The sequence below is a fragment of the Anguilla rostrata genome, chromosome 1 (assembly GCF_018555375.3).
Source record: "Anguilla rostrata isolate EN2019 chromosome 1, ASM1855537v3, whole genome shotgun sequence".
Classification (NCBI taxonomy): Eukaryota; Metazoa; Chordata; class Actinopteri; order Anguilliformes; family Anguillidae; genus Anguilla; species Anguilla rostrata.
The window spans coordinates 9926895-9942065 of record NC_057933.1 but is presented as its reverse complement, the minus strand read 5'-3'; the positions used below and the strand labels follow the sequence as shown (position 1 = coordinate 9942065).

The 15171-nt window shown below is 43.7% G+C and overlaps 1 protein-coding gene across 1 annotated transcript; it reads right to left on the bottom strand.

The window, feature by feature from the left end:
* Window positions 1-825: 825 nt before the first annotated feature.
* On the bottom strand, window positions 826-14904 carry gch1 (GTP cyclohydrolase 1). The gene is made up of 6 exons (XM_064321401.1): window positions 14373-14904; window positions 9862-9971; window positions 5053-5108; window positions 3563-3594; window positions 3204-3288; window positions 826-2996 (listed from the first exon to the last, which is right to left on the bottom strand). The coding sequence occupies exons 1-6, from the start codon at window positions 14731-14733 to the stop codon at window positions 2870-2872; spliced, it is 771 nt and encodes a 256-aa protein (XP_064177471.1). The 5' UTR covers window positions 14734-14904; the 3' UTR covers window positions 826-2869.
* Window positions 14905-15171: the final 267 nt, after the last annotated feature.

The window sequence follows — 15171 nt, the reverse complement described above, 5'->3', positions numbered from 1 at the left end:
TCCGCATTGGGCCAAATTTGCATTTAGCTGAAGCCAGTTGAACTTGAATCCATTGATATATTTTTAAATGATGTACTCAAGTTGTAACCTGATTGTAAAGCAGCTCACAGATGAGATTCTCAGGAATGAGAGTTTGGGCAGGCCTGTCTCCAGCCCACAAACAACAGGGGGCCAGGAACCAGGGGGCTTCTCCTGCTAAGACTCTGGGGTTCAGTGTGTAAGATATAAGATAACATAATGACAAGAACAGGCCATTCAGCCCAACAATTCTCGCCATTTTCTTGACTAGTCCTACAGTCACACTGAATCTCTATCATGCCAGTACTAACTGTGCTCATACCCTATAGGGAATACATTTTTTCACAGACATATGTGCAGAACACATTGTCCTTACATACTTACAAGTGTTACTTTGTGTCCAGAAAAAAATAAAGGTGATAGGGCACATTAAATGTATCAAAGTCGAGGACAATTGAACTTCTGAATTCCTGATTAGAATAAATCTTCCGCCAGTCTTGTTTTTCTGACAGATACATTTTTCTGATTGAAAAAATGGAAAAATATGGCAGTTTAGCTGAAAAATCTTAACATGTTTTGGTAGATTATCAGCTATATATTACACCTGATAGGGGCGCTGTGGAGCCTGTCATTGTGGGGATTCAGTCAGGGTGAAGTGCTTCCTACAGCTCTGCTTTTCACTCGAAGAGCACATAAAAATAAAAAAAAGTTATTGGCTATTGATGCACCAAAAATATGTTTTCAGCCACAGGTTGTTGCTGAAGCTTTTACATTATACATCAATAAAGACAACATATTCCACATGAATTACACACATAAAGATTTTATTTTAGTTTTTTTTTCTCCTTAAAATAATAATACTCTAATAATATATACCATAAAGTAAATTTGTGGGAATAACAGAACCCCTTGCTGTTTTTGGACAGTGGGGGAGTGGGGGGGTGGGGGCAGAGGGCTTTCTTTTTCGCCCCTTTAAAAAAGGCCACATAACAGAAGACCTCTCAGGCTACCAAAGTCCTCTCTTCCCTTCCTTGACATAAATTAGAACAGAAGTTACTCGGTCTGTGATAGTTCCTAATAGTTCCTAAGTAAAAGATAGAATTATCATTTTATGGTTTGGAATCAAACTATTTAAGGCAGAGTTAGCTCTAAAATATATAGGGTTCTGTCCCTGAGCACCCCATGGAACACTCAATTTACACATTTACACACAAACACCCACAAACTATTAAACGGCAAACGTATCACTGCTCTGTCAGGCTCTTTTCCCTTTGACAGGCTGAAGTAAGTACACCTTTTTTGTGGGAAATACAGTAACTGAAGATTACTCATCACGTCAGTCCGACACTATAACAGAGAGGGGTTTGACACCGCAAACATTTCACCACATTTCTCGTCTAAAACGACAGTGTTGCAGACACCTGTCCTTGAGAACCTTCATTTCTACTCCACTGGCGATAGATGCCTATGTGCCGGTGAAAATGCAACATCTTTTCACATCTGTAAGTTCACATTGTTTCACTTGTAAATTATCACTAAGCAACGATGCTGAATTACTCACATTCAGCCATACTGGTGCAAATGTACCATATGTTTATATTTTTTCATAATTACATAGTTACGCAGCAGCATTGTTAATGGTATAAATGTTTTACAATGGTTTCCTAACAACAAAAAACTACTTTGGTCTTTTTTTCCCCCACAAACACCATACAGTTGTAGCATATAGTAACGGCAATTGTTTTACAAGATGTCCCCTTTCAGGAAGCCATCTTGTTTTGTGAATAGGATGCAAAATACGGTGTTTGTAATTCATTAGGTATAAATCATTAAAATACTTAAAACGTTAAATCTAAAGTGTATGAAACCTTGCACACTTTAACAGAAAAGCCAATGACTTCAGGAATATGGTGTTCAAACCATGACAGATCTTCAAGTTTGGAAATGGCAAATAATAGATATAACACTATTGAGTGCGATATGAGAGTATGTATCCTCGTGTTAAAGGACATTTCACTGATAAAATGTGAAAGAGCACCCTGTGCTTTTTCGGTGAGTTTATATTTAGTAAACTTTGGGTCAGTGGCAAACAAGCTGCAAATGAACACTTTGTAGATAAATATCTGTAAAAAATTGCAACAAAATCTTTACCGTAGGAATGTAGTGCAGTAAAGTAGGTTAAATGAATCCTAGTCATTACCTACTTTGTTTTATACATAAGTTCTGACAACAATGGGGACATTAAAAAGCTAAAACTAAAAATCTGTCACCTGTAAGCAACCATTAAATAGGTGTATTTTGTGATTACAGTAATTAATAATTGTTTAAGTAATCACCTAGTATTTTCCTGTTTAAAAAGTCCAAGAGCAAAGAACAAGTCATTCTTTTTGGCTTTTCACTTCTCAGTTAAATTAAATAAACCCTTTGAATTGACACTAATTGTCTCTATTCATTATCATCACATCTGAAAAAACTACATATAAAATGAGGTTTCTGTATGTGTACCATGAAGACTCAAGAAGATATGCATGATTCGTTCACTATTGAAAGTGCGTTTAGAATTAAATCAAAGGCTGTGAAGTTACACAGCCGGCCACTTACTGCTTCACCCATTTCTACCCACAAGATGTTTCTCACTAAGGACAATTTAGACAACCTCACGTATGAATATGCTCTGGAACAGACAGTTATTCCAGTGGGTTTTACACTTTAAACAAGGAGAAAGAGAGGCATAGGCAATGGCAAATACAGTGACTGGTGGGCTACAGCGAGCGCAATCGGTTTCCCAGGGAGAGGGGCTAGGCAGGACGTCGAATACGGAGAGGCGGGACCGTTTCCACGGTGGGACCCCTCAGCTCCTGATGAGGGTGAGGAACTCATCCCGTGTTTTGGGGTCCTCGCGGAACACGCCCAGCATGGTGCTGGTCACAGTCTTGCTGTTCATCTTCTGCACCCCTCTCATGACCATACACATGTGACTACGGAACAGGGACAAAGGTTTCAAACGTGAAGTGCCAACGTTTAAAAAACGGGACTCGTACACAAATTACACAAAAGAATTCACTGGAACAAACGGCAGGCACAAGACATTCATAGCTGTAGCGGCTGAAGGTGGAAAACGGCTGGCTTGTTCAACTAAAATCTTTCAGTGCTTTGGAAAAAGTTTGAAGAAAACAAATACGTACGTGGCTTCTACAACGACACCGACTCCAGCAGGTTGCAAGGCCTCGGTGATAGCAACTGCAATTTGTTTAGTCAACCTTTCCTGAACTGGGGAGTGAGGGAGGGATGGGGAGATAGAAGGAGAGAGAGAGATGGAGAAGGAGATGACAAGGAGACAGGCAGGCAGAATATTGAACCTTCAGAATGTCCTCAATCATTAGTGCAATAAAACCATTGCCTAAATGCTTATGCTTTATGTAGCTCACTTTGTTGGTAATCAAAAGCTGGAACATTTATGCCATTTAATTACATTTATTGTGAGACAGTCACAGCATCCACAGTCTGAGTGGCTCATTATATACAATGTAAGGTGAAACGGTACCTTGTAATCTCCTGCTGTAAATTTCAACAATCCTGGAAGAGACAGGAACAGCATTCAGAACAATGCTTAATTACAGGAGAATGTCTAAGTCTGGATTTGAAACTAAGTCCACAGAGGCTTAAGGGGAGAAGTGCAGATGAAAACAGTACTTCTTACTGTGATATAGAGGGGTCTGGAGCACAAGCGTGAAACAGTTTGGGGGGAAAACTGCCCTCACACACAGTAGCTGGTGCTGCACAGAGTTGGTAGAACACAGTGTGCTGAAAATTCCATAATCTCCTCCAGCCAGTGGTGTTCTGACGCAATAAGAATGCGTAACAGATCAAAGGCTTCTCAATGCGAAAGAGTTTTTTTTTTTTATTGAGCGTGGGTTCATAACAGAATCGTCCGAAACTGCTGTCTGTCAGCCTGTGGCTGTTTACTCTTTTCAGTTCAGATCAGGAAGCATCTCTCTTTCTGCCCCAGCACTGCAAGGGGGTCAGCTCCGCTCACAAGCCAGTAAATGTCACTGAACAAGAAGATTATGGACTAGTTTAACGTTTAAAAAAAAAAAAATTTTTTTTCTTTTTGCTGGGAGATGAATTTATCCGCTTTCGCTTCAAAGTGGTGCAATTTTCTCATTATTGGCCTCAGATTTTCAGTTCAGGGCCAACTTCAAGGGTACTGATAAAAATATATTTCCAGCCCTTTTTGGAAATGAAATTGCTCAGTTGTTAGCCATGACAGGCAATGTCACTCACAGAGATTATACAGTGTTGGTTTCAGCAGTGCAGTTTGTAGTGACTTTGAGAGATCATTTGCTGACGTGTGCAGCTGCGTGTTCCAGCGTGTCTGCCTGTCTGTCTGTGTTCAGTTTAACATGAATGATAAGTGTCCAAGAGATAGCAGCATGCAAGTCTGCTAGCAATGGTTGTATTCTTGCAATGGCTTTGTAATGACATGCCCCATTGTTTATTCCTGAGGAGGTGCGGACATACATCTGTGCGTTTCTGTCATGGCAAGTCAGGTGCTACATCTTCATTGTTGCAAAAGGGCTAAGCCACGTATTCAGGTCAGACAGGATCAGTGTCCACCCTCACCCACACATGACAGCTAATCTGCTTAGAGTCACTTTAATGTGGCTGCTCATTTTGTTAACATCCAAGCAACGGGTCACACCTGCCTCACAAACAAGGAGTACAGAGCCAAATACACAAGACGCACAAGCATGTCATAGACATCAGTGATATCAAAATAACCACTAGGAGATTAAATACTGAAGTACGGTAGGTACAAGCATTATGACATTGGGCTGTCTTGTGAGGCATGGACTCCATTACCAAAACTTTTTACCAGGTTTTACTAGGAGAACAAGTTTTTGTCCTCATTTATACTCATGCTAGCGGTTGTGGTTGTGTTTGTTTCTCTTGCCTGACATTATTTATATACTAGATTTCAGTTCAAAATTTAATGCTCACAATACAAATGCCAGATTTTGCAGCTTCACTCACCTGGCCAGTTTACTGAGGCCCAGAACTCTCTTGTTGGGGAGGTAGCCTATGTGCACCTATGGTAGACAAAAAAAGAGACAAGGAGACTCATTACAGGAATCCTGGGTAACAGTAACAGGGAACAGACTCATTACGGGTATCCTGGGTAACAGTAACAGAGAACAGACTCATTACGGGTATCTTGGGTAAAAGTAACAGGGAACAGACTCATTACGTGTATCTTGGGTAACAGTAACAGGGAACAGACTCATTACGGGTATCTTGGGTAACAGTAACAGGGAACAGCAACATAAATGACCCATGAATAAATATAGCTGCTCTGGCAGTTATGAATGGAAGGCGGTTATGAATGGAAGATAGGGTAATTGCAGGCTTAACCTCTGCCTCATGCAGCTCTGATACGGCTTCAGTAAATCAGTTCCTGTCATTTTTGTCAAAATTTAGATGTTGTGCATTCGCTAGCCTCCTCCAATATTGGAGCGTGACAGAGCGGCTCACAACAGACAATACTGATTAGAACAGAATAACATTTCCTGATAAACAATGGTTTTGTGAAGAGACCGGTACTCGAGAAAACCTTTTCACATCATAATGGCTATTATAGATCAATGCCAGCTGACACGGACCCTGCCTTTAAAGGGGGGTTTTCAAAAGAACACAACCAGTGTCAAGCACGCAGAAATTTATCACTGAATACAAATTTCCTAATATTAGTTCAGCCATTATTTTGAAAGACCACAAGATCGGCACAAAGCATTTCATTTGAACAATTAATCGAGCGATTTCAATGGTTTGGAAATAAGATGTAAGGAATTTTGGTTGATCCAATCTAGCTTAGCGTATCCGTATGTTGACTTGAAATGGGATAGACTTGATGGAGACATGACTGATCAAAGGGGGGGTGGTCGATGGCCTACCGGAACCAAATGGGAGGCAGACATACACACAGAGCGGACATGATCATGATCATGACTTGAGATAGACCTCTCGAAGATGTGGCAAGTACAAAGGGGGGTGTTTTGTTAGTCTATCAGAAGGGAGAAGACATGCATACAGAGGTAACAATGACCATTTGGTTACCTGACACCTTATTGGTAAAAATACTGGAGAACTGGAAACAGACATTTATATTAAAATGATATATTTTAGCAACTCACACCCAGCTTCCAAGTAAACCTTAAACATATGTAAAGTGCATAGTTTGCCAAACATACTGCAGACACATGCACTCAAAGGTAAATTCAAATAATAAATGTGTTACCTATCAGTTACTTATCAAGTATGATGTCACTGATAGTAATTGTGTACCCCTCATTTCTCTGGAATGACTCTGAGTACTACAACAGAGCACACGTTCATCAAACACAGCTTCAGATACTCTTTTGCAAACTGTCTATTGAAGGCATCACAAAGACCAGGAAAGAATATCACTGTCTCTGAACCTGGTATTTATGTAATCAATTCGACAGAAAAACCAGGCCTTTCAAATCAGTGCTTATGCTCCGTCAAAAAAGCCAAGGTGAATGTAGGAGTGAGAAAGTATACACATCACAGATGCTTGTGTTCCTAAAAATGTCCAGACTCCATTTTTCAACTGCATTTAACAGGCTGAAGAGCAAACAAACGCAAGAGGTATAATGAGCCAATCTCAAAACCAGCACTGATCCACTTTCAAAATCAATCATTTGACTGCTGCTTTTTTTGCGTCTATCGAACGCAGTTTCAAACCGAAGCCTAAATGTTGTTGCTTTGACGATGCCAATCCAAAAAACCTGCCTGATCTCCACCACAGGTCTCCTTGGTAACCACCAGGCATCATGTAAACCATGGGGCAGATAGAATGTGACAGAAATGGCGCACATTGCAATGGACCTTATTTTACGCTTTCACCTGGAATGCTAGCGTTGGACGCCGGAGGTCGAAGGCTATGAGCAGGGGTGAAACCCGAAATTCTGGACGCTGTGAAAATTCAATCTCTGTGGGCCCCCTTTGCCTTTTTAGTCTGAGGCTTTTGAGCCCCCTCCCCCACCCCACCTGCCTGGGCCCTGGGTAGTCAGATCCACTACCCCTCCCTCTGATGCCCCTGGCTATGAGATGTTAATCAATGGGGGAGGCAGAGGCAGGTGTTGGGTGAGGTAATGGTAGTAGGGGGCAGGTAGAGGCCACAGTCACATTTACCTGACCAGCCTGCCGAGACCAATCACCTGTCTTTGCAGTAAACATCCAACAGATGTCTGGAAAACATGGAAAGACACTCAAGGGGAATGCTCAGCCTACCGCTGTGCTAAAAAAGCAAGAGGGACGAGCTGGTGCTGCTCCGCATAGAGAACGATATCCTCTCAAACTACGCCAAGGCCTGCAGGACCAGAGAAGTGGAGCACGTGACTCTCTCCTGTCCAGGGTGTAGAGGTGCTGTGGACCCAAACACAGCTGAAAGATCCAGATCGCTGGTCGTAGCTTTTTACGTGCGTCTCCGAAATCGCCTTTCTCCGTCTGGCGAAGGCGGCGGTCCGTGGCGTTACCGCACGCCTCTCCCGGGCTTCCTGCGAGAAACGCGCAGCGCCGGAAACGAGCCGCGGTCTAATGCCGTATTCTACGAGGCGGGGTGAGGCGTGGCCTGGCTGCCGTAGCAGCGCGGCATGGCGGCCGTGGCGGTGGCGGTGGAGGATTTAGTCACGCTTTCGCGGGAGCAAATTTACAAATGAAAGGCAGCTGGGAGGCTGGGAGGCTCGAGTAGCAGCTGGTAGGAGCCGCGCGTCTGCTCAGCGGCGGGAGGCGAGCGCCTCCCTCAGAGCACAGCGCCCACCCTCCCCCCCCCCCCCCCACGCGCGCTCCTCAAACCCCCTCCAGCGCCACACTCCCTCTATTCAAATGTCAGCAGCAATTTGACGAAACAGGCTGAGAGAAAGGGCAGCCGCGCACGGCTCGCTCCTCTCCTGCTCCCCCACCGATCCTGCCGCTCCTCCTCGGTCGCCGAGCGATGAGCCGATGAACTCTCCCCGTCCGGAACGACTTTGCGGTTCTATCTGCTACAAATACAAAAAATGGACGCTATGCCAAAGTATAATTCTCCAACAGTGTTTCAGAATTAATTAGGGGGTAAACAAAAAACACAGGTGGGGGGAGAAACAAGGAGCCACAGTGTTTGAAAAGATCAAGGGTCAAAACCACATTTGGCCAAACCGAATTCGGTGGAAACAGAACTTTTCTTTCGAATCGACTTTTTGATGAAGACTAGGGGAGGTGTATCGTAGAACAATAAACTCCGTGGGCCTGGCGGTGCTGCGTGCGCATCCTCGGGTCAGAACCAGTGACTGACAGACAGACAGACAGACAGACAGCGGGCAGGTCTGTGTGTTATTACAGGCCAGGGGGACGCAGGAGCGAGGGCGCGACGAAAATAAAATAAAGAAAGAACGGGCTCTTTGTAGAAATCGGTGAGTCATTATCTTGTTCCCGGAGCGGCGAGAAGCGAGGTAAATAGATGAGCGCGGATAAGAGGCGCGGCGGTGACAACACAGAGCTATCAGCGGGGCGCAGCGGAAGCTGCGCGCTCCCCGACAGCGGCTGGCAAACAAAATTACCGAAAAAAAAACAAAAAACAAAAAACAAAAAACAAAAAAACCTTTTCTGCTGGCTTGATCAATGGCATGCGTTATTATCACAGCCGCTGGCACCGTGAAAGAGATTGATCACCTCCCCCTTTGTCTTAAATGGCAGCGGAGTGGGTGTCGGGAGGAAGGTGCCGAAAATGCCGAACCTGAGAATTAAGACCGGCCATTGTTTCCTCTGAGGTGAAGCAACAGGGTTTTTAGATAATTCGGACGCCCAACACTTGTCTCCGCCCCCCCCCCTCCGCCCCCCCACCCGTGTGTAATTACAGCCGTCCGTAGTTCAGAGGCACATTAGAGAGCTGTCGTTATCAGCATCTTCTTCATGGTTCTCCCGACTCGGCTGTAATTTCTTAAGTACGCCCTTTAGGAAACTGTGATTTAAATGTTCTAATGCCAGTCAAGCTATTAGCTCCAGCAATCCAAATTGCCACCCCATCCATCCATTAGCTATACCCGCTCATCCTGGGCAGGGTGGCGGGGGGTGCTGGAGCCTATCCCAGCGTGCATTGGGCGAGAGGCAGGAATACACGCTGGACATGACCGCCAATCAGCCATCCAAATTTTTTTTTTTAATTAGGATTACATATATGACCACACTGTACTGATTTATCACATCTGGGAGGAGATACTGATCCTATTGTGCGGGCAAGTCATAAGCACACAAGTGCATAGAGTTAATAGCATTGGAATGGCACCTGCTTTAGAAGATCCCAGAAGTTAAATACCATGCTCACTATACGTACTGAGGCTACTCACACAGATCAAGACTGACACGCTCCGATTACAGGTTACTGTGGTAATTCACTGTAAAGGGCAAGGGTGCTCATTGGTACCTGACACGTGAAAGAAGTGCCTAAATACCAGACTCTCAATCTATCAGTTCATGTGAGTTTAATTCTACTATGCTAAGAGAAAACCCAGAATCAACCGTGATTGTACCCCCAATTATTTAGTTATAAGTGCTACAGATTCAAGTTGGAAAGCTATGATGAATTAATTTACTGGCAAGCTTAGCTCAGGCTTCATCAAATCGCACACAATGCAGTTATAATCCTATTTTTATGCCTAGGCTATACCGTGCCATCCCATAATCAGTTTGCATGTATCATAGGTCTCACAGGCTGCGCCTAGATGGAACCCATGTTTTCTTGACAGAAGGTCCTTCTTATCAGGGCCTAATAATGCCCAGTCTTACCCTGCCGAAGATGGGTACGAGGTGGTGCTCGCACATGGAGAACATGTCGATGTCCTTCACTATCACCATTTCGTCATGGTCCTCGTCGAAAATGGCATCATTTAACACATCTGGAAAAAAAAAAGAGGGAAGTGCCGTTTAAGCCAACAGTCCAGTTTAAAAGTTAAACGCACGCACATTGAGTATTTACAGCCAACCAGGCCCATGACGTGACGCATTATATTAATACCTGTCTCCCCGCAGACCAGGGTAATTACATCGCCTCCCTCCCCTCCCCATTCACCCTTCCTGTTTTTATTTTATTTTTTTTCCTTTCTCCAAACTCATATCATTGTTCAAATAAACCTGTTTTTATCTGTTTGCGAGGGTGCCGTCCCCCTTTCTCGCTCGGGGTTTTTAATTTCCTGACTGCCTATCTCAGCGGAGAGAAAATTTCCGTAGGAACACAGGAAGCGCGGTCACTCGACTCGCCGTGGCGTACACCGGCAGGCCGGGCGTCGCCGTCGTCGTCGTCAACTTCTGTCACCGTCATGTGTGAGAATCAAAGTGCAGTAACAGGGTCTCTACCATGAGTGAACAGAACTGGGACAATACAGACAATACGCTAAGGGGAGAGAGCAGTTACTGTGAGCATGAGTATCCGAGTCCTGTCACCGTCATGTGTGAGAATCAAAGGCTAGTGAGGGGGTCTCTACCATCGGTGAACAGAACTGGGACAATACAGACAATACGCTAAGGAGAGACAGAAGTTACTGTGAGCATAAGTATCTCAGTCCTGTCACCGTCATTTGTAAGAATCAAAGTGCAGTAACAGGGTCTCTACCGTGAGTGAACAGAACTGGGACAATATAGACAATATGCTAAGGGGAGGCAGCAATTACTGTGAGCATGAGTGTCTCAGTCACTCAAATGAGCTGTACGTACAGGTACCGCGATGTGTTTTGGGCATACTGTCTGCCAACTAAGTCAGTAAATGTTCTCCAACCATGGTATGAGAGAGATCGTAAGCTTTTTGAAAAGACCTCGGTTGGATTTCTTATATTTGGTTGCCTCGAGTTATCGTCTAAATTGTATGTTATTTAGTTGGGTCTGAGGGAGGGTGTTTATACATGTTTTTATTGATCATATTAGAAGAGGATGAACTAATCCAGCTGTGTGACGCCATGGCCAAGTCAAAATATTTAGTTCCAACAAAGTGGTGTCAAATGAGCAGAAAGGGCAATGTCCAAGCTGAGGCCTGTTTGTTTCACGTATTCTTTAACTAATGTGACATTTGTGACCTAAAATCCCTTCACAGGAGGCCCAACTGAAAGCAGTGGATACGTCCGGGCCTTCTTCTGGAACTGGCTCAGTTAGAAGCCATCCCAGGCTTTCCGGCAGCCTGCTTCTCTGGATGTTGGTTGTTCTGGCCGAGTGCTGTTGATGGACTGAGCTTCAGACATGGTCTAACGCAGAACGACAGCTGTTCAAAGAAAGGCCCGTCACCTGCCCAGCCCTTAAAAGCAATTAAACAAGGCTTCCTACTCAACACCTGACGGCACAAGTGCGGCCACATAAAGAGAACAGGGAATCAAATCAACATTGCCCCGAGTCATCTCTAAACCTGGACACCACCTCCGTCACTGGGCTCACACAAACACATACACACTCACACACACACAAAAACAATTGGTTGCTATGGGAACCCTTCAAATTGTCACAGTGTCAAAGAGAGTCAGTGCATATCATTGGGGATGCAGTTTCAGAAGCTTTAAAAACCTGCGACAGAGAGGAAGACTGCGGAAAAACAGGGCAATAAGTCCAGTGACTGCAAGGTAATGATTTAGATATGTTTGGCAAATTTTTTCCTTTACAGTGTACCAATAATCCAGAGACTTTGTGTGGTATATAGTATTATACGCATACACTGTATTAAAACTATCACGGTGGATTATGTAGTTGTGTGGAGGTGTTTGAGGGCTGTGTATGAATGAATGGTTATGCAGTGTATGTGTGCATATCAGACATAAGAAAGCCCCCCCCACTGACTGTTCTCAGCCAGGGACCTGACAACTCACTTCCTGTGTGCCTACAGCTTCTATTCCCCTCAGCATTTATACATGAGTCACCACATTTCACACATGCATGCACACACACACACACACACACACACAGGCACGCGTGCATGCACACATGAGCACACACACACACACACACACACACACACTCACTCGCTCGTACACACACAGGCACACAAATGCATGCATGTGAGCCATGAACAGAGAAGCATGCAAACACACCCAAACGCACAGCAAATGAGGTGCAGAAATTGGGAATGACTGGCAACACAACAGAGAACTTTTCTTTAAAATGCATTGAGCGAGAGAGCAGAGGATTCACTCGTCATCATGGAGGGTTTTCACTACATCATTCCATCCAGTCAGTATTTTCACCTGGGTAACCCCGGCGTCAGTGCAGACGCATCTGGCAATCCCACAAAACAGGACATTCTCTGCAGACCGTGGGATGCATGTGTTTTCGGTAAAGGACAGCGCAGCAAAAATCGTTCCTTCCACATTGACTGGGGCCCCTTAAAACCGCCCCAAAACCAGCTCCAGATGTAGCATCAGAGGGGGATGGGGTAAAAGACAAGAGGGGCAGATCCCTCACTCCACCACTTACAGAATGGCTTGGGATGGGTGGCAGCACTTCTAACACAACAGCACAACCCATGAAGAATTCAGCGCAGATGTGCTTATTTGACTAAATTGCCCTTGAAGTTCAAAAACATGATGTCCACATTTCAGAGTGTGAATGAGACATTTTTGATACAAAGAAAAAAATCCACTGAAAAAAATTATTTTTTGGTCAGGGCCATTTTTGTTTGGGCTCATACCAGGCATGAAATTGTCCTGATAATTTTTTTTTTTTTTTTAACACATTTTTTGCACATATGACAGAAAACAAGCTGTGTGTGCACTGGACCTGCTTTCCAAATTTCCCTCCCCAACTTGGTCCACCAATTAACACTACTTTGATAAAATAAGTATTCAATCTGCATTGCAGAACATTGCCTTACGCACTATACGGCAAATGGTTTCGTAATTAAATTAAGGAGAATTATATTGAATGAATGTACATAGGCATAGGTCTAAGGTATGCCAAATGTGCTTAGACGGTGGAAATACATATGTCACAGAATCCAAACAACCAGCACCCAACTGGCACCACCCCGCATATTTAACAACCTATAATAGCTATAATAGCTTAGTAAATCTTTGCATGATAATGCACTGCATATGCTACTTCATTCATGTGAGCTGAATACAGGGCAATTAATTATACAGAATTATATACTGTATGTTGGTTGTACTTGTTAGAACGCAATGCAATGCTTTGAATTTAGCTTCATTATTTCTGCGTGTTTATTTAGGGCTGCATAGTTCTCTGCACTCTAATAACAACCATTTTATTATTTGCTATTCCATTTAGACTTTAACCAGCTGACAGATATTTTAACCATTGGGCCTCACATCGAAAGAGATGTCTGTGTGTTTTGCGTTCCAGCAGTTTCCATAAGTTCCACCAATTGGCAAACACTATTGATCTTGTGTTTCATACGGAGAGTGGAGCATGAACGGTCTTGAACTCAATAAGGACCGGTAGTTACGCGTGATATCGCGCTTGTATGGTCAGTAAGCGAAATTTAGAATCTATGAAATAATGAACTTGCTTGTGCAGAACGACGTATAACATTTGGGCGACATAAATGTATTCATTCATTTTTTTGGGGAGGGGGGTATTTAAATACCGTCTGTATTTAAATGAATACCTTCAGTATTTAAATGCCCCGTGCTTCAGCAGAGCTTCATCTGGGATTTGAACCTGTTAGCCTACCTCCCTAAGCCCCGTCCACTTACTATTACACCCCACTTTACTGAGACACATGTATTGTCATAATAACAATATCATAAGAAAGCCGTTTTGACACTAAACATAGCCTTCTGCACTATCGGCAGATTATAACGTTAAAACTGTTTTACAAGTTGCAGTAGACAATAGAATTATGGCACACATCAGTTAAAAGGTTCTCAGTATTCATTTGATCAAATTTCCATTAACAGCATAAAGCGCAAATTTAACTCATTGAATAATCTTTATTTGCCAACCTCTTACGAGTTTTTTTTTTTTCTTCTAGTAGGCCTACTAAGGCTACTTGGACTCTCTCCTGACGAAGCCTGAGGTGCTTCAAGCAGTCATTTTCCACATTTAACATGTTTTTCGCAATATCGCATAAGGAATGACGTGATATAGTATGGGATCGAGATGCTCCGAACTCCCGAATGCAAACTACAATAAACGGATTTTGTTTGCTTTCTTACCGATATTATCGCTGATAGTTCAATCATACCATTTATGCTATTTCGCAAGACCACTCGATTTATTGCTACACAGGCGTCAGTAGATTACTGCCATAGCAGTGAAGTTAAGTTTGCCGCCAGTAAATGCATAGCCTGTTCCTGACAACTCACCAATTATTTTCTCCTGATAGCCTTTGGTGAAGAACTGCATAGCCGTGGCAGCTCTCCATGGAGTTTTGAGGAGACCCTGTCTTTGAGGATCTTCTCCCAGACCTCTGAGAATCGTGGTATATGCAGCGGCAAGACGTGGCAAGCTTATTTCATTGTCTTCCATACTTCGAGTGCGCTCTTCTTTCCAGCTCTCCATCACCGAAGACGTCTGAGAATTCGTATCCCCGGGAACCCCTTGAGGTCCACCGGGCCGGTTCGTGATTTTCACCATCCCTTCAAAATGTCCGTTTACAGAACCATCGTTCGTACCGGTTACTTGCATTTCGCTTTGATTTAGTTGCTTCTGTTTAGAACGTTCCATTGTTCGGACTTAATTAACTTTCCCCCACACGTCACTTTTTATTTGGAATTGATAGACTGTCTAACGTGATCTCCGGTAGAGAGCGGCTTGCTCTGTGTATCACCTGCCTATAGCGTGGGCTGATGTCAATCGACCGTCTGTCAAACTCTTCATGAAGCAAGCACATTGTTATCCTGTGGCTTTATAAACACTAGCCAATCTACAAGGACTGCTATTGGTTGGTTTCCCAGAGCACGTCATTACCTATCAGAAGAATATAAGAGGATGAGGGCTGCTTCCAGGGGTAACATTACGCGGTAATTACGTGACAAACGTTATACTGACCCTGCTGAACATGGCATTTGCTCTTACGAATCTTTGTAAACGATTGAAATTATAACGGGACACGGCTATAGAAAACAAAATTAGTATGCAAATACCTGTGCTTCGGGATTGCGT

Bases quoted from the DNA above. Each gene is read 5' to 3' on its own strand.
- gch1 (XM_064321401.1), bottom strand. From the start codon at position 14,733: ATGGAACGTTCTAAACAGAAGCAACTAAATCAAAGCGAAATGCAAGTA. The intron at 3,595-5,052 runs GTGAGTGAAGCT...TGTCTCTTCCAG, and splicing joins GGCCTCAGTAAACTGGCCAG to GATTGTTGAAATTTACAGCA. The intron at 2,997-3,203 runs GTACGTATTTGT...CCTGTTCCGTAG, and splicing joins GGTGTCGTTGTAGAAGCCAC to TCACATGTGTATGGTCATGA.